Here is a 23,779-nt window from a genome sequence, read left to right as displayed (position 1 = left end):
ACACCTTCTTCAAGCAGTGGTACAGGAAGAAGTCTGCATCCTTCAAGAAAAACATGATTTTCATGCAGGACAATGCTCCATCACACGCGTCCAAGTACTCCACAGCGTGGCTGGCAAGAAAGGGTATAAAAGAAGAAAAACTAATGACATGGCCTCCTTGTTCACCTGATCTGAACCCCATTGAGAACCTGTGGTCCATCATCAAATGTGAGATTTACAAGGAGGGAAAACAGTACACCTCTCTGAACAGTATCTGGGAGGCTGTGGTTGCTGCTGCACGCAATGTTGATGGTGAACAGATCAAAACACTGACAGAATCCATGGATGGCAGGCTTTTGAGTGTCCTTGCAAAGAAAGGTGGCTATATTGGTCGCTGTTTTGTTTTTGTTTTGTTTTTGAATGTCAGAAATGTATATTTGTGAATGTGGACATGTTATATTGGTTTCACTGGTAAAAATAAATAATTGAAATGGGTATATATTTGTTTTTTGTTAAGTTGCCTAATAATTATGCACAGTAATAGTCACCTGCACACGCAGATATCCCCCTAAAACAGCTAAAACTAAAAACAAACTAAAAACTACTTCCAAAAACATTCAGCTTTGATATTAATGAGTTTTTTGGGTTCATTGAGAACATGGTTGTTGTTCAATAATAACATTATTCCTCAAAAATACAACTTGCCTAATAATTCTGCACTCCCTGTATATAGCACCAAATCACAACAGTATTCACTTTAAGGTGTTCTATATATTAAGGTAAATACTCTACAATTATACAGAGAAAACCCCAACAATAAGATGAGAAAGCAAAAAAAGTAAGCAAGCACTTGGCGACAGTGTGAAGGAAAAACTCCGTTTTACCAGGATGCTATTGCAACCTGATCTTGATTTCATGCAACGACCTTTCATCACTACTCACAGCAGTACCCAAATACTTGAATTTGTTGATGTAGGCTGGGATTCTTTGATTTCTTTCCTTTTTAAAGAAAAGTCAATCAAACTCCATCTTTAAAACTGCATTATTGTACCTACATTTTAATCAGCCCAGTCCTTCCTGGCCACTTAAAATATATTTATAGAACTATATTTGTTGCAGTTTCTGCTGCCTTCTTGTCCTGATCACTCTTTAAAAAAGAGATTTTTAGCAGGATAAAAAAAATGATATATATGAAACCTACTTCGCCACAAAATGATTGCACCTTCTTCTTTGTAAGGGTAGTGTTATTTGTGGGTCAAAATGACGCCATATCATTCATGAGAGATAAGTTTCACAGATTATATATTTGGCGGTTACTTCGGCTGTTGGTTTTAATTTATTTGGGAATCAAAAATCTGCATTGAAAAGTTAACAGCGAGCGTGTGTCTGCTGCAAATAAAGGTTAAAAAAGTGTGAGAGCATAATATGGAAAGGTTTGTTCTTAATTGGCTTTAATTTTAATTACAAGCGGCATGAAAGCAAAAAATAAAAACAATAATGCATTGGACTCCAGAAATTGATAAAAAAAAATATATATATTGTGTTATTTTTGGTGAATATTGAGGCAAATTAGTTACTCTGGCAATTAGCCATTTCCTGCAAAGCAGCAGTCAAACACAGGCCTGCTGTTCGGTTAATATCTCCCCTGCGCCATCAACAAATAATCACCTCACTAGCTGCAAATATCGGAGACGTTTTATATCAATCAGCTGTTTGTCGCGCTGATTGCCGCGCGCAAAACTCGGTTGTAGCGCAGACTGTGCGCAGAAGCACCAGCCGGTCTCTGCGCCACTGAGACGCTCTCTCTCCCCTCCTCCTCCACCTCGTCAACGGCAACAGCCATCTGCCGCCTCTTTTAATTTCAAACCCAGCAGATTTTCCCACAAACGTCCAGCTTCACTTGACAGAACACAAACTGCGTTTGACGCTGTGGAGGACAGCTCGCTCTCCGCACGTATTGCGCTGGAGCAGGAAGACAGCCGGGGCACATTTCGCACACGACACTCCGTCTGCAGAGACAGGCTGTGGGAAAGACGAAGCGGATTTGAATTAAGCACCGGATAACAGGCAGCAACTCTGCATCTTTCGGTGAGGGAGGGAGAGGAGGGAGGCAACTGTTTTGTAGCTATCTTGGAAGCCCTGGGTTAGGAGAGGGGGGAGGAGGAGCGGAGAATGAGCTATTCTTGCACCAGCAGAGGCAACAGCCAGGACCCATCAAGCGCTAAGAAGCCCGCCGGTAGTAATCCAGCCAGAGACGCCGGAGGCACCGACAGCGGCACAGACAGCACCAGTAACGGCAGCCCCAAGCAGACGGCGGCGATGAAAGTGAAGAAAGGCTGCAACTCGACCGACGTGGGGGTCCCGGTGACCACCGAGGAGCAACTGCTCGCCAGCACTGTGATCACTCCGGAGGATGTTCTTGGCTTGCAGAAGATCACAGAGAGTAAGTTCAGTGCTGCTGCTGCTGCTGCTGCTTGTGTTGGTAGGTGAGTGGGAAAAGGGGGACAAAGGTGCTCTTGTATGAGTCATGCATCACGTCATTATCGTGTCCCCTTATTTATGTAATCCATACAGGCCCTATTGAATAAGCGTTATTGATAAAGCGTCACTGGAGTTCCACTCTCCACTGAGCTGCTGGTGTACGTTTTTTGACAATTTGTGCGCAGAGGAGCATTCAGCTCTCTCTGATGGCATCTCAGTCCTGCGACCTGTGGAGGTGCAAGCCCACCACTGTAATGTGGAGGTTAAGCAGTGGAGGTGGGTGAATGATGTGGTGCATGCAGACAGCGTGCAAGTGAAGATGTTGAACCGGGATCAAAAGAAAGACTGGACGACCCACTCTGCATTTTAATCTCTGTTAAATTAAGCAGGGCGTCTTAGCTGGAGACGTTTGGGTGACCCAGGGGTCATCATTCAAAGCAGTCTGTGTGGTTCCTCTGCTTCAGTAAACATGTAAATAAAACAGGAGGCAAAGAAAAAATATCCCATGCCAGTGTACAAGTTGCAAAATGTGAATATGCTATAACAAACAAGCTTAAAAAGAAGTATGAAAACTATATAAATACACTTGTTATAATAAGCTATCCCTATTGCTAGCACTGTAATGAGTGTGTGAAGGGAGTATTTTGCTGTTTAAGCTGAAGCCAGTTTATAAATGCAGGAAACATCATGATCGACTCTCTGTAGTCACATTCGCCTACTGTTAGATGTTAGTCTCTTTAGGTACTTTTAAACTCATGTGCTTGTTCCTTTTCATAACCTTCTGATGAGAAATCTGCTTATGACATTAGCCTATTACTTAATGCATCTGTTTTTTTTTAATTATGTCACACCTCTAAACATCCGAGAAGCAGGCAGGAAGCTCTTATGTTCACAAGAACTCCTACATTTATTATTAGTTAGCTAACAGGTGGCAGCGGGACATTTGACTATTTGAAGGCCAGTGTAATACCTCACTTACACAACATACTTGCATTACATACTGAGTGTGATAACATGCAAATGCTCTGTGGGATGTTTTCACTGCTATTTTGAAACTTGCATGGGGATTTTTAGGCTCACCTCTGCATGTTCAGTTCTTCTCTATTTCTCTGAAAGCTTTCATTTCACATGCACCCGTGAGATGCCACAAGCAATACAGTGAGCGCTTGTCATTCCACTTCTCTCAAAAATATTCCTACAGCGGAGGAACCTCCACCTGTCTTCATTCCCTGCTTTACTTTTCCTTATTTTCTTGTTTCGCATGAGATTAACAGAGGACGATAAAGCTGTAATGATGAATGGGTCTTTGCTTGTCCAATCCAATATAATCACAGCTTACTGAGCTTTGGGAACATCCTTTAGCTCATCTTGCTCACAGCCATCGAAAACTCTAGTAGTTTCTCTAATTGTCCATTATGCAGTCTATTATTAGACACACACTAGGGTAATTTCAGCTTTGTTTTGACTTCATCGAGAACACGTGTGCGCATCTTTGTGTTTTTAATCGGCAAGTCTGTGATCCCATAAGTGAGTGTGTGATGTGTTGCTGCACAGGGACACGTAGGCGAGCACCATAATGATTCTGACTCCCACGCCGGACCCCGTTATGGTCTTGGAAACTCACTTTCCTATCTCGCAGCGTCATAGCTGGAGGCAAGAGGAGGCATGTGTGAATCACCACAGCAACGTGGATACACGCTTGAGTCACTACAGCAACGTGAAGCATCTCCCCTTGGTTACAGCCAGCGGAGCGTGCATCATCTCTCTTCTCCCACACACTTCCTCCTTGCTCTCCTCGCCCCCTCTCCCATGTTAAACAGTGTAGGTGATGGATTGTACGGACAGAATTGGATATGCGTACACTCACGCTTGCTTGGCCTCGTTTTTGGTGGTCAAACCAAGCAGGAGACATCCTGTGCTCTCCTGAGATGTCAGAGCCACCGAGGCCCTTCTGTTGTTTTGTGACTTGTCACTATTTTTTTCTGCTGCTGCAGATTGTTAGTGGCTGAAATTAAGTCCCTCTCTAAGTGGCAAGCCAGATTTAACAACAGTCTTGAGTTAAAGAGGTTTTTGTTGTTCTTGTTGTTATTGAGTGGTTTGAACCTGTTTGGAGCTCTGACATCCCACGAGGGGAAACTTCAGTTTGTAGCTTTTTTTTTTGCAGCGTAAAGATGTCACTAATCGTTTTGCCCTCCATTCATAATCAAAGCAAGCTGCTGAGACTGATTGGGATTTGCATAGACAGAACGGGCTTTCTACCCAGTTGACTGATTTGATCCTGATTTTGTTCTTAACCGAGTCCTAAACTTAATCCGTCGAGTCAGCATGGAGCCTCAGAGCGGTAAGAAAGGCCCCCCTGCTGACATTGTGATTGTGTTTTGTGTCTCATGGGGAAGCAGCTAACTGCTATTTCTGTTGTTTTGTTTAGCTCTGAAAACAATTGAAAAAACACATCATTTTGCAGCAAACATACTGAAAAACTGCCCAGTATTCTCTTTCCCAGCTTCTTATATGAGAGGATTTGCTGCATTTCTTTGTATATCATTGGGAATCAAAATGCTGTATTTCTTAATTATTATTTTTGCAGTGTAAAAAAAAGGGAGAGAGAATATACATTTCTTAAATTGTCAGTTATTAAGTGATGAAACTTCTTATTGGAACTTAATAAGAAGTTAATAAAATGTTGCAGCCACCAACATACATTTCTGGTCTCTGTATTTCAACACTTTAATGTTAACATTTAGCCTCCTTCTTAGTTTTTTAGAGGGAGGCTTTTCATGAGAGGGTGACATGCTAAATTACTGTGCAATGCCAGCAATCAAGATCCAGAAAGTTACTGGGTGTAATGCACAAACAGACTTATTCAAATTAGAAATAAACTCACTGAAACTGAAGCACATGCATCTTAGATTGGCCACACTTCACACCAGGATATTGTAATGTAAAGATGTTTCTCTTAAAAGTGCAGCAACAGTTTTAACACACTTTATTTCATCTTGTTGGTACATGTTGGTGATACATGTAGATGTATCACCAATATGTAGTTGTTATGAATGGGGACAAATTGCTATAAATGTGAACACGTTATTGCTGTAGGTGGGGCAGTTTAACCTAGGTGTCTATGAGGACTGACTTGCTTTTAAGGCCTCAAGTGGCCATTGGAGAAACTGCAGTTTTTGGCACTTCTGTGACGACACTGCATACAAAAAAACAGTTTATCAAAGTAACCCAGAACCCAAAGTCACAAAGAAAGGCAGCGAGTTGTTATTACACAGAAGCAGCAACTGCATAATGTTACAGTTTATTAAATCTAGTACACACCCATGCCATGTCTGTGGTTGCCAGGCAACACAGATAGTGTCACACATAAAGAAAGTTAAATTAAAATTGTGCTTTTGTAATGTGTTATAGGTGCATTAATGCTACAAGTACAACCACATATTAACAGGCTAATGTTATTATGTGGTTGCTAGGCGATACAGTTATGTCAAATACGTCACGCGCATTGAAAGTTTTGTGTATATAAAGAAGTTGTTACTATTGTGAAATTAAAAAGACACTGGTGTTGAAGGTGCATAAACTTTGGTTGCTAGACAACCACCATATTTGATATAGATAAGAACCCTGAGAGGCCTGAGGTATATCTGCTGTATTTTTCCAACATAATTAAGTGTTTGTTGATACAATTATTGAAACTTCACACTAATTGTTTTGGCTGTTACAAAAGTATTAAACTTTGAGTTTTAAGTTTATGGACTGCTTCAGTTTGGTGAGTGCAAACAATGTAGTGGAAAAACTTCCTAAATAGCTGCAGAAATGTCTTCACTTATTTTAATTTCTTTTTGGTTATTAGATGACGTGGATGATACTAAACAACATAAACCAGTCATGCCGACTGGAGTGAGTATTTGCTTTGAGTTTAGCAGTGGCAGTGTGACCGTGCAGAGCATTAGTTCAGTGCGGATAAGCTTGTTTTAGCTGATTGGCATCAGCTGTTTCACATTTGGGCAGCTCAATAGCACAGGCATTAAAACACTGACACCATTGTTACTCCGATGATTATACTCCTGTAAACAGCGTCCGTTACCTCAGCTCTCCACACCCAACCTCCTCTATATTTATTGATATTTTACAGAGTGGATTTAATGCTCATACACATGTTATTAAAGGGGGTTAGCAAATGCTCAGGTGCTGCTTGGAGTCTTTGTGAACTTCCTCAAAGGCTTTTCTGCCCCCCAGTTTTTTTGATAATAACCACAAGAATATATTTTTAATGACTCTACAGGACTAGAATCATAACTCTAGTAAGAAAACAGTCTATTGTGCTGCTTCTAACGTTCTGTTTCCAGCTTCTCAGATGGGATGATTTTGCTGCTTGACTTTATCATATTATGGTAAATTGAGCATTTGATGATTTTGGTCTGATGGACAAACAAAATAAGAAGCTTGTTCTGATCAAACAGCTAATTAAGAAAGTGATCTGCATAGGAAAGATTGGGTGATTTGGACAGCTTATAGTGCATCATTGTGGTTAATAACTACTCATCTATTTCCTAATAAATCATAAAAAGAATTTAAACGCCTGTGGCTGGATTTCAAGTCTTTGTGCATGTTGGGGCTTATGTACACATGAGTTCTTTTTAAGGGTGGCATAGTGGGGTGGTGGTTAGCAACATATCCTCACAACAAGCAGGTCCTGGGTTTGATTCCAGTGACTGGCTTGGGTGACGTTTGCATGCTCGCTACGTTCTGCTGGGGCTTCAGCTTCCTACCCCAGTCCAAAGGCGTGCATGTTAGGTTATCTGGGGGTTCTAAATTGACCAATAATGCAAATGGTTATCTGTCTCTCTGTGTTAGCCTGCAATAGTTTGGCAACCTGCCCAGGGTGTATCCTGAGTCTTGCCCAGTGACAGCTGGGGATAGGCTCAAGCCCAACTATGACCTTGAACTGAATGAGTAGAAGAAAATGACATGGATTTAATTTTTTTAACTGTAAGATTAAATAATACAATTTTATGAACTTTGTCTCTGCCAAAATTGAATATGACAGGAACTTTTTCACAGAAACCCGAGCGATAGTTCTGGAGCATTGGTCGCTGTCTCATCCTCTGGATGACCTTCAATTCTGCAGCCAGTAACGATCTGACGTTTTCTGCACTCCAAACTCAGTGAAGTGGAATTGCAGCATGTGAACCACTTCCCCACTTGCTGCAGGTTTTCGTTTGAGTGTCTCTCCAACACAAAATAAAGACTGCCAATGTCAAATGACTTGAGTTAGTCAAACTGTAGGATACAGTCCTTCCTAGAGGATGAGTGGATGATGGGTTGAATGTAGTGTTAGGGTTTCTTATACAGACAACTTGGAGCCATTGAGCCATTGGTCAGCTCTCTGCTGTGATGTTCATTCATACTCATCGATAGCACTAAAGTGGTTTAATAAGTATAACTTCCTGACTATCTTAAGAGGACTGACTGCACTGACATTTGACAGAAGCAGTCACAGAAATATGACCGTGTGAACCGACCTGTGACCTGTGAGGTGTGACCGAGGTATGATTTGAATAAACGTTTTTATAACCCACAAGCTCTGTTAAACAGTCAGAGCATAAACAACCCACCTTAGTCTTTTGGTTTGTACTATTTTAACAGTGCATCGGTGCAGGTGGGATGCAGTTAAATCTTCCGTACTATAAAGTTAAATGAACTTTTTACAGACTTTTAGCAAAATTAATCTCGTTTACATCTACCGTCCCTGGGAAGACCAGATTATGTTTAAATATCTTTAATCACACTGTTATCAAGGTTGTAAGATATGAACAACATGGCTCACTTATGTTTACTACAATGTAGTACAATGTTTTTGTAAATACTACATATATAAAATGCATTTTATTTAGTATAATAAAATGGGAAATAAGTGCCGAGGTTGTACAATTGAATATGACAGCTATGACCACCTTAATTCTTTAACACAGCCTGAACTCTTAGTGGGTTTTTCCTTTTATTTCATTAAGTAGTCTTCAGTAATAGTTCTCCAGGCCTCTTGAAGGACATTCAGAGCTCTTCTTTGCTTCTTCTCTGCTTCAATATTGCTGATATCTGGGCTCTGGGGAGACCAATCCATGACTGATAGTGTTCCACTGTGTGTTTGTCTATCCAGACATGCTTTTACTGCACCAGCAGTGTGTTTCTAGTCATTGTCGTGCTGAAAAATAAAGCTGTTGCCAGTCACGTGTTTTCCAGATGCCTGGTGGATGAAAATTTGATGGTATTTTTTCATTGATTTTGACAAGATCCCCAACACCACTGGCTAAACTGCAGTCCCAAACCATGGCGGAGCCTCCAGTGTGTTTTACAGTCTGGAGACACTCAATGTTGTAGCTCTCTCTTGATATCCTCCATACATACTAATGATGATAAATGTGCACATTATGTAAGGAATAAAAATTTCACATTTGGATTCATACCTCCATCAGACCTGTTTATACTGATTTTAGGTCCAGTTCTTGTGTAATGGCAAACCTCAGCCTTTTCTCCCTGTTTCCCTCCATTAAGAATGGCTTCTTGACAGACATCCTTCAGCTGAGACTATTTTCTGATGAGGGTGAACAGTAGAGGATCAGCTGAGGGGCCAGATGTATCTCTCAGGTCCTGTGTCAATTCTTTACTGGAGGTTTTCTTATTTTTTTAAAGTAAGTAACTTAGAGATACTGCTCATCTGCTCATCACACAGTACTGTAGACATACTTTACACATTTCCAATAACCTCTGTCCCTCAGACTGAGTAATGATGACATGTCACTTTAGCACATCTTCTTCCTCTAGCTTCACATCTTTTATCATCACATTGCAGGTTCTGGTCATTCAACATCTGCAGTCTCTTTAGCCACTCGTCTCTTCCTGCCTTTCTCTTCACTGTCCTTACAGCACACCTGCTTTGTCACCCCAATCTCTCTCTCTCACACACACACAGTTTCAGCCCTGCCCCCTCTCTCTAATGATTAGTTGGATTTGCCTTCATACGAGTAACTAAACCGGATTAGTCCATGTGAGCTGAGTTGGGCTTAAGTGCCTTCCTCATCCCACCTACGTAACCGGCAGATTGCTGCTCACTAGAATACAAAGAGGTTGCTGTCATTTTCTTTGGCATTCACATGTATTATTATGTACTCTAAGTGCAGGATGATGCCCGATATTTTTTATGGCAAAAGCTTTTTAAGAAAAAAATTTCTTTTATAAAATGTAAAACTTTAAAGACAAATAAAATGTAGCTTTTCGAATATTTATATCTAGCATGTCACCCAAAAAAGGAAGAAAGTAAGCAGTTAGTTTTTGACTATTTTGATCTAATAATCATTGCTGTGCAGATGCACTGTGCAGACAACGAATGCATCTCTGTTCATGCAGTATTTAAAGTTCAGGCTGGTTCTGGTTCAGAGTCTTACTTTTAGGTCAGGTCAGCCACAAGTTTAAAGGTTTTTCCTCTTCATGTTTTTTTATGTGGCCTCTGTGGTCTGTCAGTGAAACAAGCAGCAACACATGATGAGAAAGTCTTCCCCCCCTTCAGCTGTTGCACAATTTCTCAACACTCGTTCTCTGAGAGATGATATGACATTTGTCACATGACCAACAATGACACATTAAACAGGCCTGTTTGCATGCTCTTTGAGCTTCTTCTTCTTTTTCGTTTTGTTGATCAATCATTGAAATCATTATCTATTGCCTAAGTTTTTAAATTTGTCAGTTTTTTTGTTGTGACATTTTTTGCTGTCATTTACAGGAAAAGGTATTTCAGTTTAACGGTGCTGTTTAAGTGCTGTTTAATGAGCAAGGGTAAAGAAAAAACATAAACTGGAGCGATCCATCAGCATCTAAAGAGGGACACGCTGAACTAGATACCATTATTAGGTTCAGCTGTTGTGTTTATGAGCCTTTTTATGTGCCACTGATACTGGAAGGTTCCTTAAATTTGTTCTGTCCCAGTGTTAACTGGGTGAACAGCTAAAACAAGCTCAGAACTGTTTATTTTGGTGTAATTGGGCCACATGGCGCAGTATGTGTTGAACTGTGAACCTGACCCAGTCCGACTCGGAGCTGCTGATCTCTGCAGGGAATGTTCAGGAGGACAGATATCTGAAATCACCTTAAGTTAAAATTATTAAATTTGGAGCACTTTTCTGGTTTACTGTAGAAGGCATCTTTTTCTGTGTGTGTGTGTGTGTGTGTGTGTGTGTGTGTGTGTAGCTTTAAAGGCTTTTATTAAGATATTTACCTCCTCTTTTGAAAGAGTAGCAGCGTCACAGACTCTGTTTATTTATTTTGTTTTTATGAAGATGCTGCTTTAAATTATTGCATTTTTCCTTTATCCATCATTAAACCTTTCTGGCACAACCGGGCCCACCTGTGAGGATATTTAATGGAAAACTCTCTGGGGGTGTGAGGTTTCCTCACTCCCTGAGGGCCAACTCTTTCTTGGATCTGTTGCTGCTCTCTGATGCAGTTGTTTCCACCCCCTGCTTGCTTTTTTCTCTCTCTGGTTTTGGTGTCTTTTCATGTTTACCTGTAGGGCAGGTGGCCTGGTAAATGTTAACCTTACCATGCCTTAACACAGCTTGAATTTTGGAGGGAGGGACATTAGAAGTATTTTGGCCAGTAAATTAAGAAAAAGATAAAGATAAACTGTTTACAGTAATTTGATGTAACTCAAATAGTAGATAACATTTTGACACATGCATATTTTTGACAAATCATTCCAGTAAATGAAGTGCCACTTCAGACTCCTCTGACCAAAGACTGAGTCAGCATTTCCTTTATGTTAGCTAACCCTGCAAGTGGGTGAAAATCACAGCTCAGCTCTTCCTCTACAGCCTTTTTTCTTTTTCTTGAGTCTGAGGCTTCAGACTGCTCTAAATGCTCTAATTTGTTCTCTTTAATATTGGAGAGCAAATATCCTTAATATGTGAACATGAAAGCCCCACCCACCTGCTGGTCAAACTTAATATTTGCAAGTATATTTGCAGCAATTTCCTAATGTTGTAAACCTGCTCAACATTTGGCAATAAACCCCATTCTGATTCTGATTCTGATTCTGAAGTGGTATCCAATCAGAGCAAAGTTGGCCTGAAGAGAGAAGAAAATTAGCTTAATGGCTTGGTATGGATTGGGTTGAACTGAAGGGCAGTATATGATCAATGAGCATTGTTCCATACAAAGTTTTTCTACAAGAGTCCAAGAATAAAAAGATAGATCTGAAAATGAAGTTGATAGATCCCCTTTAAACCCACGATTCCTAAAATGTGGGCTGGTGAACAAATGAAAGGAAATACTTCATCATCCAAACAGAGCCTGTTCACTGTGTGTATCTTTTCTAGTATTCATGTGTGCAGCGAAGCTGTAAAATAACATGAGGACATACTTTAATATCAGCACGAGGCATCATTCATGTGCACGAATAAGATGCACCTATAAGAAGTGGGAATAAGGCACTGAACGCTCTGATCAGCAAACTTTTGTTTTGTGAAGGACGTGAAGTGAGAAGCTACTTGAGGATTTTGTTAAAAGCAGCTGACATTTAAGTTTGAGAAGTGGTTTTCAGATGAGTTTCCTGTTCCCAGCAGCAGAGCGAGCACTCAATGGTTAAGGTTTTTGTCATCTTCAGCACGTACCATAATTCAGTGTTGACTGCGGTGACCACTTCACTTCACGCTTTGAATTCACTTAAATTTGATCAGTCGCACAAACGCACATACGCACAAACTCTAAAAGCTTGGGACATGCTCTGTCTGGAGGTGTTCACAGCCCAGAAGAAGAGCTGGCAGTGAAAAACTGAAGTCTGCTGGCAGCTTCGTTTCTTTCTGGGAGCAAGTTAACCTCAGATGGCTCTGTGTGTGTTGGTGTCTGTGTGTGTTTAAGGCAAAGTGAGATCGTACACTTGTGAAAGGACACTGAGCCACAGACAGTCTCACACAACAAATCCATTGTCTTGCTTTCAGCCTCATTGTCCTCATGGGACTTAATTAGGAGGCTCAAAGGTAACTATTAGCAGTAGGTTAGCAAAAGGACAAGGACAACACCAGCTGTGGCACAACAGACTACATTATACATGTGTGCAGCACACACACAGACACACAAATGCAGATCTGCTAATAAAAATCCCACACCTTGCAGGCACAAATATTGCATGTTATTAAATAAAATTATGTGGTTGCTGGGAATGTTTATGCTAGTGTGACTGTTTCATGTCTGTGTGTTGAGGCGGTTTGGATGGTCAGGTGTTGTGTGGTACTAAATGAAGCCGGGTATGCAGAGTTGATGTGTTTAGAAGAGCCGACCTCAGCATTCAGACTGACAGAGTAGCAAAGGCATCACAGTGTCACAGTGAATAACGTCAACTCTGTCAGGCGCGCTCACCGCATGCAGTAAATGCAGTTGACAACATGCTGCGACTTGGGGGTGAGGCTCTTCTTTGGGGGATGCTTCATACATAAACATGAGGAATAACACACGGGGGTGCATTGTGAATAATCCTCCATTTGGGATTAACGTTGAAATAAACAGACTCTCGGGCTCCTGCTCAGTAAAGTTCTCATCCTGACTGCTCCAGGCCAACACGTTAAACCAGGTACATTCACCATGAAGTCACACTGGTGAACTACTACTAAGCTACTAGTTAATATGTAGGTTATTTTTGGTTGATTATTTCCTACTCGATTCTTTTATGTGGGGCAACTTGTTAAACGTCAGTTCGAAATCTATTTTCTTTCACTCTTCATTTTTGTGTTTTTTTACACTACAGTTGTGAGCCACCCTCATTCCTTCACAGCTGGATAGGAAAATGGGAAATAGGTCCAACGATTTATTAAAACGTGCAAAGATACATTGAAAGACATTATATAAGGTAAGATTTTAATGCATTGGCAGCGTGTTTGGTATCACCTGTCACTGTCTCTGCTTCTGTTGTCCTCCACTTGTCCAGTTTCCTCATTTTTATGAGGACACACGGCCTCTGAAACATGCCAAGTTTTCATCTGATAACTACGTTTTATGTCGTCAAATTGTTATCTTTGGCTACAGAAATGGGAGCAAATAAAGGCATCAATTTGGCTGTGAGCTAAATTGCCCGTTTTGCAGACAGAACACTGCTTCATCCTTTGAGTTAGGTGCTTTTTTTATGCTTAAATGATTCATAGGTCGGTGTGAAGTGGCCTATAAAACAACACAAAACTGCATTCTTCTAGAAATGGTCAGGTGCAAGGACTGGACAAAAAATGATTGAGAAAGCAGCCAATGTCTAAAGAAAAACTTTGAAAGACCTTCAGACCTGAAAACAATGTCCAACAACTGTTTTTTTTTTTTGTAGGTTGTTGCTCATTCAGTCAGAAGCATTACCGAAGTTATGCTCGGAATTAGCATTATAAGACAATACACACAGTGACTCACCTACCACAGGTGTAACATCTGTGTAACATGAAGCAGCATTCAGTGCGCCATTGTTTCTGTTTAAAGAAATGCTTTTTGGTATGTTTGGTTTAAACATAGCTCTGGTTGTGTGGAAACCAGAGTTTAGGCACAACTCTGGTGTCCGCTGACAGTGAGCCGGCCCTGCTGCTCGGAGGCACCATGTTGGTGGGAAACAGGCGCACTGAGTCTATCTGCTGTTTGTGACTTAGAACTACTGTCCTACAGCCACCTCAAGCAAGGAGTTATTAGTCAAAAATACCACCTGATTTCTGCAGCTTACAGCAGGCTATGTAGCTGTGGTCCTGCTATTCTATTGTCCCTGTCTTCCTCCTCTCACCCCAACCGGTCGCAGAAGATGGCCGCCCCTCCCTGAGCCTGGTTTTGCCAGAGGTTTCTTCCTGTTAAAAGGGAGTTTTTCCTTCCCGCTGTCGCCAAAGTGCTCGTTCATAAGGGGTCAGGATTGTTGGGTTTTTCTCTGAATGTATTATTGTAGGGTCTACATTACAATATAAGGCGCCTTGAGGCGACTGTTGTTGTGATTTGATGCTATTTAAATTGAATAGAATTTAATTGAATTCAACTCATACTGCCTAAACTTTGAGTGGAAGCACACTGACCTCAGATGTGTTATTTGGTGTTGGAGATATCCGGCATTTCTAGCTGTCAGTGTGTTATGAAGAACAGCTGGTGGGCTGATTGGTCAGTCAGAGCTGCCTCTTCAGCGATTAATCATCCCCGAGGCAGCAGCAGTGTCCCCACTGTTTCACTGCAGATTTGAGCAGGCAGATGTGGTTGGCTTATCGTCAGCTGACACAGCAGATGAGTATGTGTGCATGTTTGTGTGTGTGTGTGTGTATGTGTGCGTGTGAAAAGAGCATGCCCATCAAGAGAAACTGCAGAACATACAGCGACAAGTGCCGATCTGTTAAGATCAAACAAGGCAAACACTGTGACATCTTTTAAACTTGCTGTGTGACTCTGGGTAGGGCTGGGCCATATTATACCGTTCACGGTAATACCGGTATAATGTTAGGCAACGATAGGAAAATGAAATATCGCGATAGAATGGGAGTAAAACGCGCATGCGCAGTGCCTTTGTTTTCATATGCACATGGCCGGTTGTTGAGTGAAACAGATGAACCAGAATTGGTTTGTAAAAATGGTGCAACTTCAGTGATGTGGAACTGGTTTGGTGTTTGTCCGTCAGATACACAACAAAGCACATTTTTTTGCAGAACATGCAAGCGGCCGTTGTTATTGTCGTATTTGTCGGACTAAGATGCTCTTAAATCTGGGAGTAATTTGGGTCCTAAACTCCGTATGCTTCAGGTCAAACAACACTGCAGCATCACTGAGAGTTAAAAACTGTCTCAATTCTTTCATCTTTAATAAAACGATCAGCATTGCTACTTTACCAGGTGTAACTATAAAGTTTAACTTCCAGGCATCCATGAAAACAAAATGTATTACATTTAACGGATTTAGAAGTTAGCAGGAAGCTAGCGGAAGTTAGCTCGCTAGTTTCACTAGTTACCTAAGCATGATATTGCATGTTCTGACTGAAAGATTTCTGAAAAAAATTCAAACGTACAGCTCTGCTATCACTTCCAACATAAATGAAGACAGGAAACTAAACAGCAGTGACGTTTGTAGGGTTACTGAAGTTGGGCTAGCTGGTATATAATGATGTGCTACGTGATCGCTAGCGACACAGCTATGTTAGCATAACATAAACAGTGAAGCTGGAGGACAAACACTAACACTTTTCCACTTATAAAAGTTAACGTTAAAGTTCCTGATAGTTAGAGACAAATGCAATCGCATGGCAGGATGCTGTAAACGGACCAAACTTCTGTCAGGAGAACAACTGAGATAATCCATCCACAATACGAGGTTAGTCATTAGTATACTGCAACAACATGGGAATAGAGCAGCTGCCAGAGAATTCAACATTAATGAATCAATGGTACAGAAGTGGAGGAAGCAAGAAGAATGAGTTTAATAAAGTTTGATTTATCGGACTGCTTTGTTTCGCTTAATGTGCCTTATAATCCCGTGCACCTTATGGTCCAAAAAATACGTACTGCACACTGCAGTTTAATGTTGCAAAGCACCTCTTTTTAACTTCAGTGGATATTATACATGGTTATGCTCAGGATATGTCAGCCCATTTCTACTGGAAATGCCTTTTGGTTAAACTTTCAGCAAGGAATTTGCATTTGCACTGTTACATTTTTATAAAGCTTTAATGTACATAAAAACCAGCTTCTTGTTTAAGTGAAAATAAATGAAAGGTTGTCTTTTTGCGCTATTAATGTTGTGGAGTTGTATTTTGTCTCGCATCAAATATATCGTCAGTTATATCGTTATCGCAAATTTTCAAATATATATCGTGATAAATATTTTTGGCCATATCGCCCTGCTCTAACTCTGGGTTTCTGTTTTGGCTCCTCGGGCCTTCAATGACCCATCCATTAAAAAAATTCCCCTCATCATACATGCAGCCGATAGGTAGATGTTACAGTTTCGCCTTCCCGTGGTATCAGATCAGCCAGGAAGCAGGAAGTGTCTGCTCTGCTGGGGAAGTCTAATAAGCACTGACACTGCCTGGTAAGGGCAGGAAGGATTAAGGGAATAAAAATAACTCACTTCTCTTTCTTACTGGGTGCTTGTGCAATTGTGAGGAAGTGGCTCCTCTAACAGTTTTTCATCAGGATTTGTGCCAACAATGCAAGATAGTTTTTTAAGACATTAGTCAGTTGCTAATAAGTAGAAACCGAGCTCTTGTAAATGATCCCTTTCAGTTGTGTATTCATGGAGAAATGGCTCTAATAAAACACTTGAGATTACACCTGGCTGACTGTGGGAGTCCTAGTTATTATTAAAAGACTAAATGTTTAGTGTTTACAGTTATGCACCAATTCTCCAAAAGGCACATCACAAACAGTGGACGTGACGCCTAACAAACATTTACCAGCCACAGCCTCTTGTGTCAGTCAGCAGTCATGTTGCTTACTGCTTAACCTTAATTGGAAAGTTGAAAATGAGACGGAAGCGGTTTTGTACCAGGCAGCAAACGCCCTTTTCTCTGTTCTAAAGTTCTCTGTGGTTTTAGAGACAAACTCAACTTGACCTGTGAAGACCAGCAGACTGCTTTTTTTGCACTTCTACACTGATTTTGTTTTACTGCCTTGGAGGTTTCAGGTTGATTAAAATAACCTTTTACTCCTAAATAAGATGAGGAAACACACAATCTGTCCTCCCCTTCCATTGCTATTTGTGAATTTTTAATACTCTCTGCTTGCTGAGTCTCAAAAGGTATTGATTTTCAATACCCAGACATACTTATTTCCTTAAGATGTATTTAGTAGGGAGTAAACTTCCTGCAAACTCTCATTTTTGTGTCTAATCTATAACTATTTTACCTCCTTCCTCTCCCCCTCTCAGATTATTTGTGTAGCCCAGAGGAGAACATTTACAACATCGACTTCACCAGGTTCAAGATCAGAGATATGGAGACCGGCACAGTGCTGTTTGAAATCACCAAACCCCCGTCTACAGGTCAGTCTTCTGTCTTCTGCATTCATATATTTCATTGTCAACTATTTATTAAAAAAAAGAGAAATTTCCATCATGAAATGCTGTAAAGCGTATGAGTTTCAAACACTACATAAATATTTAAGAAATTGTTTGGAATACACTATATTGTAGCTACAGCTCTATAATCCCTTTGAATATGACTGTTGTGAGCTAATTAATCAAATAGAAATCGATATTGTTTATTCACCAGCTTCCAATCAGCAGCTCACGGGAGACATTACGTTATAGTTGTTGTTAAATACAATAATATATATAATAAATATTCTTTACATTAGGAGATTTCAAAGTGAGAGCGTTGCAGGAGGGGTTGATAATGTGTTTTGTACTTTCTGTAGTTTGAGTAGTGATTTGGTCTATTTACCTCTAAAAACAGAGTCAACCACAGCCCATCCTTTTAGAGGAACTAAGCTACAAAAGTAGGGCTCAAATTGAAGGAAGACAACAAAAATTATAAGATGCTTTAGGAAAGCAAATCTGTCCTTTTTCTTCACCAAATAAATACATTTTTCCTACTTGGTGCCATCCAGCACAATATAAATCTGCCATTTCTATTAGGCTTCCATCTACGAAGGTTTATCTTGTACTTTAATCTGCTCCATGCAAACTGGTCTTCACTTCAGATAAAGGAAGTGAGAAGAGGGATATTGACCCAAATGCCGGCCGATTCGTCCGTTACCAGTTCACCCCTGCGTTTCTCCGACTGCGGCAAGTTGGAGCCACGTAAGTGAGAATGTGTGTGAATCTTTATTGACAAGGACACGGTTAACAAAGGAAAGATTGAACCTTGTCTGTGTATGTTTTTCCTTCCAGTGTTGAGTTCACAGTCGGAGACAGACCGATAGAGAATTTCAGGATGATTGAGAGGCACTATTTCAGAGAGAAGTTGCTCAAGAGTTTTGACTTTGAGTTTGGCTTCTGCATGCCCAGCAGCAAGAACACCTGTGAACACATCTACGAGTTCCCACCTCTGTCTGAAGACATCAGTAAGTCTGTGCACCCACTAGAATATAGGTCTTGTGGAACAAACAGCATGCACACATGCTGTTTACCTTCTTTCTGAACCTCCCTGAGCCTGGGGTTACTGGAGGTTTCTTCCTGTTAAAAGGGAGTTTTTCCATCCCACTGTTGCCAAAGCATTTGCTCAAAGGGAGTCATATGATTGTTGGGGTTTTCTCTATTTTCTTTCTATTATTCCAGCATCTTTACCTTACAATATAAATCACCTTGAGACAACTATTGTTGTCATTTGGCACTATATAAATTAAACTGAACTTTTAAGGCTTTATATATATATCATAGAAAATCATCTGGTCCTTAGCAGGTCTTAATCAAGTAAGAAGTTCCACGAGGATTAATAGGGCAAGGAGAAGCCAAGTGCTTATAAAAAAATGCACTTGAATAACTGATGAACTGCAAGTATTAGCACCTCTATAAAAGCAGAGGTTTTGACAGTTTGCAGGCTTGGGGCAATCAGGTGTGTGTTTGCGCAATGCCAAGGAGGAAATCAGCAATAATATCTGAGAAAAAGTTGTTGCTACTCATCAGTCTGGGAAAGAGTTTTAAGGTCATTTCCAAGTCATCATCTGAAGTCCATCATTCAGAAGTGAGAAAGTATATTTACATGTGGAAAACATTCAAGGGACTTGCTAATCTTCCCAGGCGTGGATGTCCCAGCATATTTACCACAAGGTGCAATGCTTAGATAAACTACAGAGAACCCAAGAGCAGCATCTCAGACTCTTTCACGGTAGCACAAGGCTTTTACGAGGCACTGCTGTCTGAACATGGGCAAAAAAATCCATACTCCTCAACCAATTTGAGCCACAGACCCAATTTTGGGTTGGGTTTTTTTTATTTATTTATTTTTTTACAAAACAAGTCCATAAATCTTGTTCAATAAAGGGTTTGTACCAAAGTACTCTTAACTTAAATGTGAGGCCATCTGTCTGGTAGCTGAAGCTTGGCAAAAACTGGGTCATGCAACAGAACAACGATCCAGAGCACAGCAGAAACTTTGCAATAGAGTGATGGAAAAAGTCCCAGTCAAAGTCCAGACATCAAAATCATAGAAATGCTGTGGTGGGACTTTAAGAGAGCTGTGAAAAAACAAATGACTTCAAACCTCAATGAACTAAAGAAGAGTGGGCCAAAATGCTGTAATCTGCAATACCAGGCATTGGCCAGTGCGCTGGTCTGTCGGCCAGTGCCTGGTATGCCAGATTACCAGTCCAGCCCTGCTCAAAACTACAACTGGCAACCTCATGGTGGCAATAGAGAAGAAGCCACCAAAGCTTCCTGAGAATCAGGAAGTACCTGACAGCTTCGGTGCTCAGGAAGCTTTATCGAGTAGCTACTCAGATATTTAATTGTCAGCTTAAGTTGGGTGGGGAGAAAACATTCAAAAATACTTTAGCCTATCGTGTATTGTAATGACATATAAACTAAGTAAATGACACAGTTTTAATGTAAGCAACATAGTGAATTTACTACAGGGCATATTTGTCAGTCAAACAAGTGAATTAAGTGAACTCAGTGTGTCTTGAATACATATTTACCAGTTATTTATGTATTAAAGTCACATTATGTTTACTTCTTTCAATCATTTTAGAATGACAGCTATGCATCTCATTGGGTTTACACTTTTTTTCTCTTAAAACTACCTACTTTATAAAATTTTTAGCAATTCAGTTGCATAATAGGCCCAATGAAGGTGTTGCTTTTACTTTTTAAAATTATTTTCTGTTCTGATCTGACCAGAGTAGATTAGGAGCCGGTCTTCTAAAAGCTGCAATGTTTTCTGTCTGCTTGCAGTCAGAGAGATGATCCTGCACCCGTATGAGACACAGTCGGACAGCTTCTACTTTGTGGACAATAAGTTGGTGATGCACAACAAGGCAGACTACTCGTACAATGGCGGGACGTAGAGGTGGCACGCTAACAGGAGAGCAAGCGGAGTTATGGACTAAACCCGAGGGACGATCAAAATACACGTGTGGGGTTAACGTCCTGTTGATCCTGCAGTCCCTCTCCCTGTATCTCTTCCTCTCCCTCTTTGTTTTTCCTTCAGAGAGGATGCCGTCAAGAAAAGGCCCACACAGATGTGACACTTATAATCTGTGAGAGTGTGTGTGTGTGTGTGTAAGCACATCTGGGTTTATCAAAGCCTAACAGGAAACACACACACACACTGATGCACAGAGCTCAGTGTGGCGTCGCTGTAACAAAGTGTGTTTGTAACATGATAAACTTGCAAGTAAGCAACTTTTTAGGAATTATCAAATGGTTTTTGCTCTCTAGCCACGTCATGAAGTGAAAAAAGAAAAAAATCTTTAATTATTGGTAGAAATTATTTACATTTTAGGGTTTAGAAACGCGTCTGAAAACGTGTTTTTAGGACTTAAAAACAGTCTTTTGGAAATCTGTTCTCAGATTCAGTGAGTCTGTGTGTTTTGTATGTGTGTGTGTGTTTGTATGTGCGTGTGTCTACCCTTGCTTTTAGTGTCTTTTGTATGATTGTCTGTGTGTATAAGTTTGATGCATGATTGATTTAAATGTCAATAACATGAACATCTGGTTGGCAAAGTTCAAATAGATTTCCAAACCCGTTTAGTGCATATTCTACAAAGTAGGCAGTAAGTAGTTATTTTGTATTTATAATTCCCTCCCCCTGTCCCTTTATTCCTTTTAGTTTTAGTAGGACTTGTGTTTATTATATCTGCTCAAAGCACAACATTTTACAACAATCAGGAAACTTACAAAGACAAGCTGAGCTGATATGAAATGTACTTTGTCATCTGTGAAAATTCAACTGTACTTCCAGCCCCATGTTTCGTTGTTTAAGTGATAAAGAAAACTTTAGAGAGGTGCAAATTATGTGTTTCAGAAGTTTCAAAAGAGACGAAAAGGAAAACATGGGTTAGCAAATGTTCATGTTCACCCTGAAATGTTCTGCAAAAAAAGAAAGGATAAGGAATGTAGCAGCAGTTACTTAAAGAACAGGTCACCCTTAAATCTCTTCCATTCTGTTGTTTCTTCCTGCAGTCGTTCTCGTCATGTCTTGTGTGATGCGGATATTTTCTCTTTCTCAGTTTTTTTTCCCTGTAATATCTTATTTTCTGTCAAATTGTTTTCATTCAGAGACATTCCAGCGATTTGGACCCGAGTATGGTGATCCGAACACAGGATTGCTCCATACTGTAATATGCTCACTGTGCTTTTTGTCTGTTTGTGCTGAGACTCAAGAGCAACCACATAGTTTCCTGCATTTCTTTCCCTCATCACACACTCTAATTTGATGCACTAGAGATTGATATTAGTTTATGTGACTGATGATTTTAATGAGTCTAAATTTAAAATGCAGTTAATTTAGACAGATACTGCATCGTATTTGCAAACACTCACAAATCTATGAATAACAGGCCAGCTGAATCAAAGTTACTCAAATGTACCTGCTGGGTGTTCAGATTAACAGAGGAAATTGTGGATATGGATTGATTCAAACTGGCACTGCTTTGTTGATTTCATCCTGCACAACAGACAAAGTATGAAACATTTATAATAGTTGTGAAATGAACAGGAGGGGACTCAGATTTGACTTAATCAGAGATTAAGCCAATTAACATGAATGTTATTTTAAACAAAAATGTAATACAGATATGTAGAACAGATTTATATATGACTGTGACTCGTGCAAATTATTTTGAACTCGGGAAGTTTTTGACAATACAAATGTTGGTGTGACTGAAAAAAGTAAAAATAAAAGATTTTGAAATATCACTGTCTTGGCTGCTATTTGTGTGGGTGTGCCTGTCTATCTGTTGAGTAAATGAAGGTGACACTTTGTTGAAGTAGTGCTTTATTTCTACAGAATAGAAGTGGATCACAAATCTTGTTCAGTTTGGAAAGTACACATTTCTCTGCTGGGATGTTCTGCCTCAACATCTTCATTTTTTCACATTCTCTTGTATAAAACAAAAAACAAGGAGAGAACATGGACACTAATCTCTGCGACCGGTACATCCTGTTCGCAGCCTCTTATCTCTGTTACCCAACCAACCAACGTTTTCATCTGTAATGACTGGGCACAGTCACCTTCCTGCCATTTATTTGTGCGCTTTCTTGGAGTGAATCTTTCAAAGGGAAAGCTTTTAAAAATCCTATTTGCTTTAATTAATCCTTCTGTTTAGTGTTAAGGTGAATACAGGATACAGTTAGCTTAGAGAGTAGAAACAGAGGGAAACAGAGCCTGGCTCCATTTAAAATGTAAGGATTAGCCTACCAGACCCTATAAAGCTCACTTATTAATATACTACAGCAGGGGTTGGCAACCCTGGGCACGCGTGCCACAGCTGGCACACGAAGGGTTAACTGATGGCATGACCATAGCGATTTTTCGTTTTTATGGCCCAATGGGGTTTTTTTGTAATGGTATAAACAATGAAAGTGGTAGATTGGTGGCTATGGCAGAGCTTCCACAGAGGCCAGCGGGTGGATGAGGGAGAGGGGAGGCAGGAGGAGAGGAGACCCGAGGCGGGGTCAGATATAAACCAAGTTTAGGTGAAGTTTATTTTCGTTGTACTAACTTTTTACAGTCAGTTTAAATAACTTGTACTGCGTATTAGCTAGCATGACGGAGTTTCTATACAGCTGGGTGGGTGCTATGATGTTACTGATAGTGAACTTTATTTTATTCATAAGGTTAGTTAGTAGAGTTGCCAACCGTCCCGTAAAAAAATGGAATAGTCCCGTATTCAGAGAAAATATTACACGTTTTGTGTTGAGGTGAAAAGGAACAGTTTGTCCCGTACTTCAGCTAGAATGAAAAAAGCTGGATTTATTCTGTGTCTTTACCCTGTCAGCTGCCTCTTCTTCTCTCATTCTCTCGCCTCTCTCTCCTGTTGCTACTTCAATCATGAAACTGATCAATGATCAGCTGATCGGCTTTTCTGACGCAAGTTCTATTTCTCTTGTTTGTTTATCGCCCACTTTGCGCCAGAAAAAGGATGTCGCACTAAACAACAGCAGCACGTTTAAGCTTGATCAGCTGTTGTTAGAATTTATTTAATATTACTTCCTAGTATCAGCTGATGTTTGCTGGAGCCACAGCTGTAAAGCTGCTGGTCATGATGTCGGTTTGGATATGTGGTGAGAGGGAAACATGAAGATGAAACCAGGAGATGTCCTTACTGAATCATCAGAGCTGAACAGGTGATGGAGAAACAGGTTTACCTTTTAGGTGACATGAATGAGTTGAAGGGAA

The 23,779-nt window shown here is 40.4% G+C and overlaps 1 protein-coding gene across 1 annotated transcript; it reads left to right on the top strand.

Annotated features, from left to right (window-relative positions):
• The first annotated feature begins 1,715 nt into the window (after nucleotides 1-1,715).
• On the top strand, nucleotides 1,716-22,293 carry unc119a2 (unc-119 lipid binding chaperone a2). Its single transcript, XM_082547874.1, has 5 exons — nucleotides 1,716-2,422; nucleotides 17,368-17,481; nucleotides 18,141-18,240; nucleotides 18,331-18,503; nucleotides 20,332-22,293. The coding sequence occupies exons 1-5, from the start codon at nucleotides 2,152-2,154 to the stop codon at nucleotides 20,442-20,444; spliced, it is 771 nt and encodes a 256-aa protein (XP_082404000.1). The 5' UTR covers nucleotides 1,716-2,151; the 3' UTR covers nucleotides 20,445-22,293.
• Nucleotides 22,294-23,779: the final 1,486 nt, after the last annotated feature.

This window comes from Aulonocara stuartgranti, assembly GCF_965226115.1.
Source record: "Aulonocara stuartgranti genome assembly, chromosome: 10".
NCBI classification, from domain to species: Eukaryota; Metazoa; Chordata; class Actinopteri; order Cichliformes; family Cichlidae; genus Aulonocara; species Aulonocara stuartgranti.
The sequence above is the reverse complement of the archived record's forward strand: the minus strand, read 5'-3'. Positions and strand labels throughout refer to the sequence as shown.

Bases quoted from the DNA above. Each gene is read 5' to 3' on its own strand.
- unc119a2 (XM_082547874.1), top strand. From the start codon at position 2,152: ATGAGCTATTCTTGCACCAGCAGAGGCAACAGCCAGGACCCATCAAGC. The intron at 2,423-17,367 runs GTAAGTTCAGTG...TCCCCCTCTCAG, and splicing joins CTTGCAGAAGATCACAGAGA to ATTATTTGTGTAGCCCAGAG. The intron at 18,504-20,331 runs GTAAGTCTGTGC...GTCTGCTTGCAG, and splicing joins ACCTCTGTCTGAAGACATCA to TCAGAGAGATGATCCTGCAC.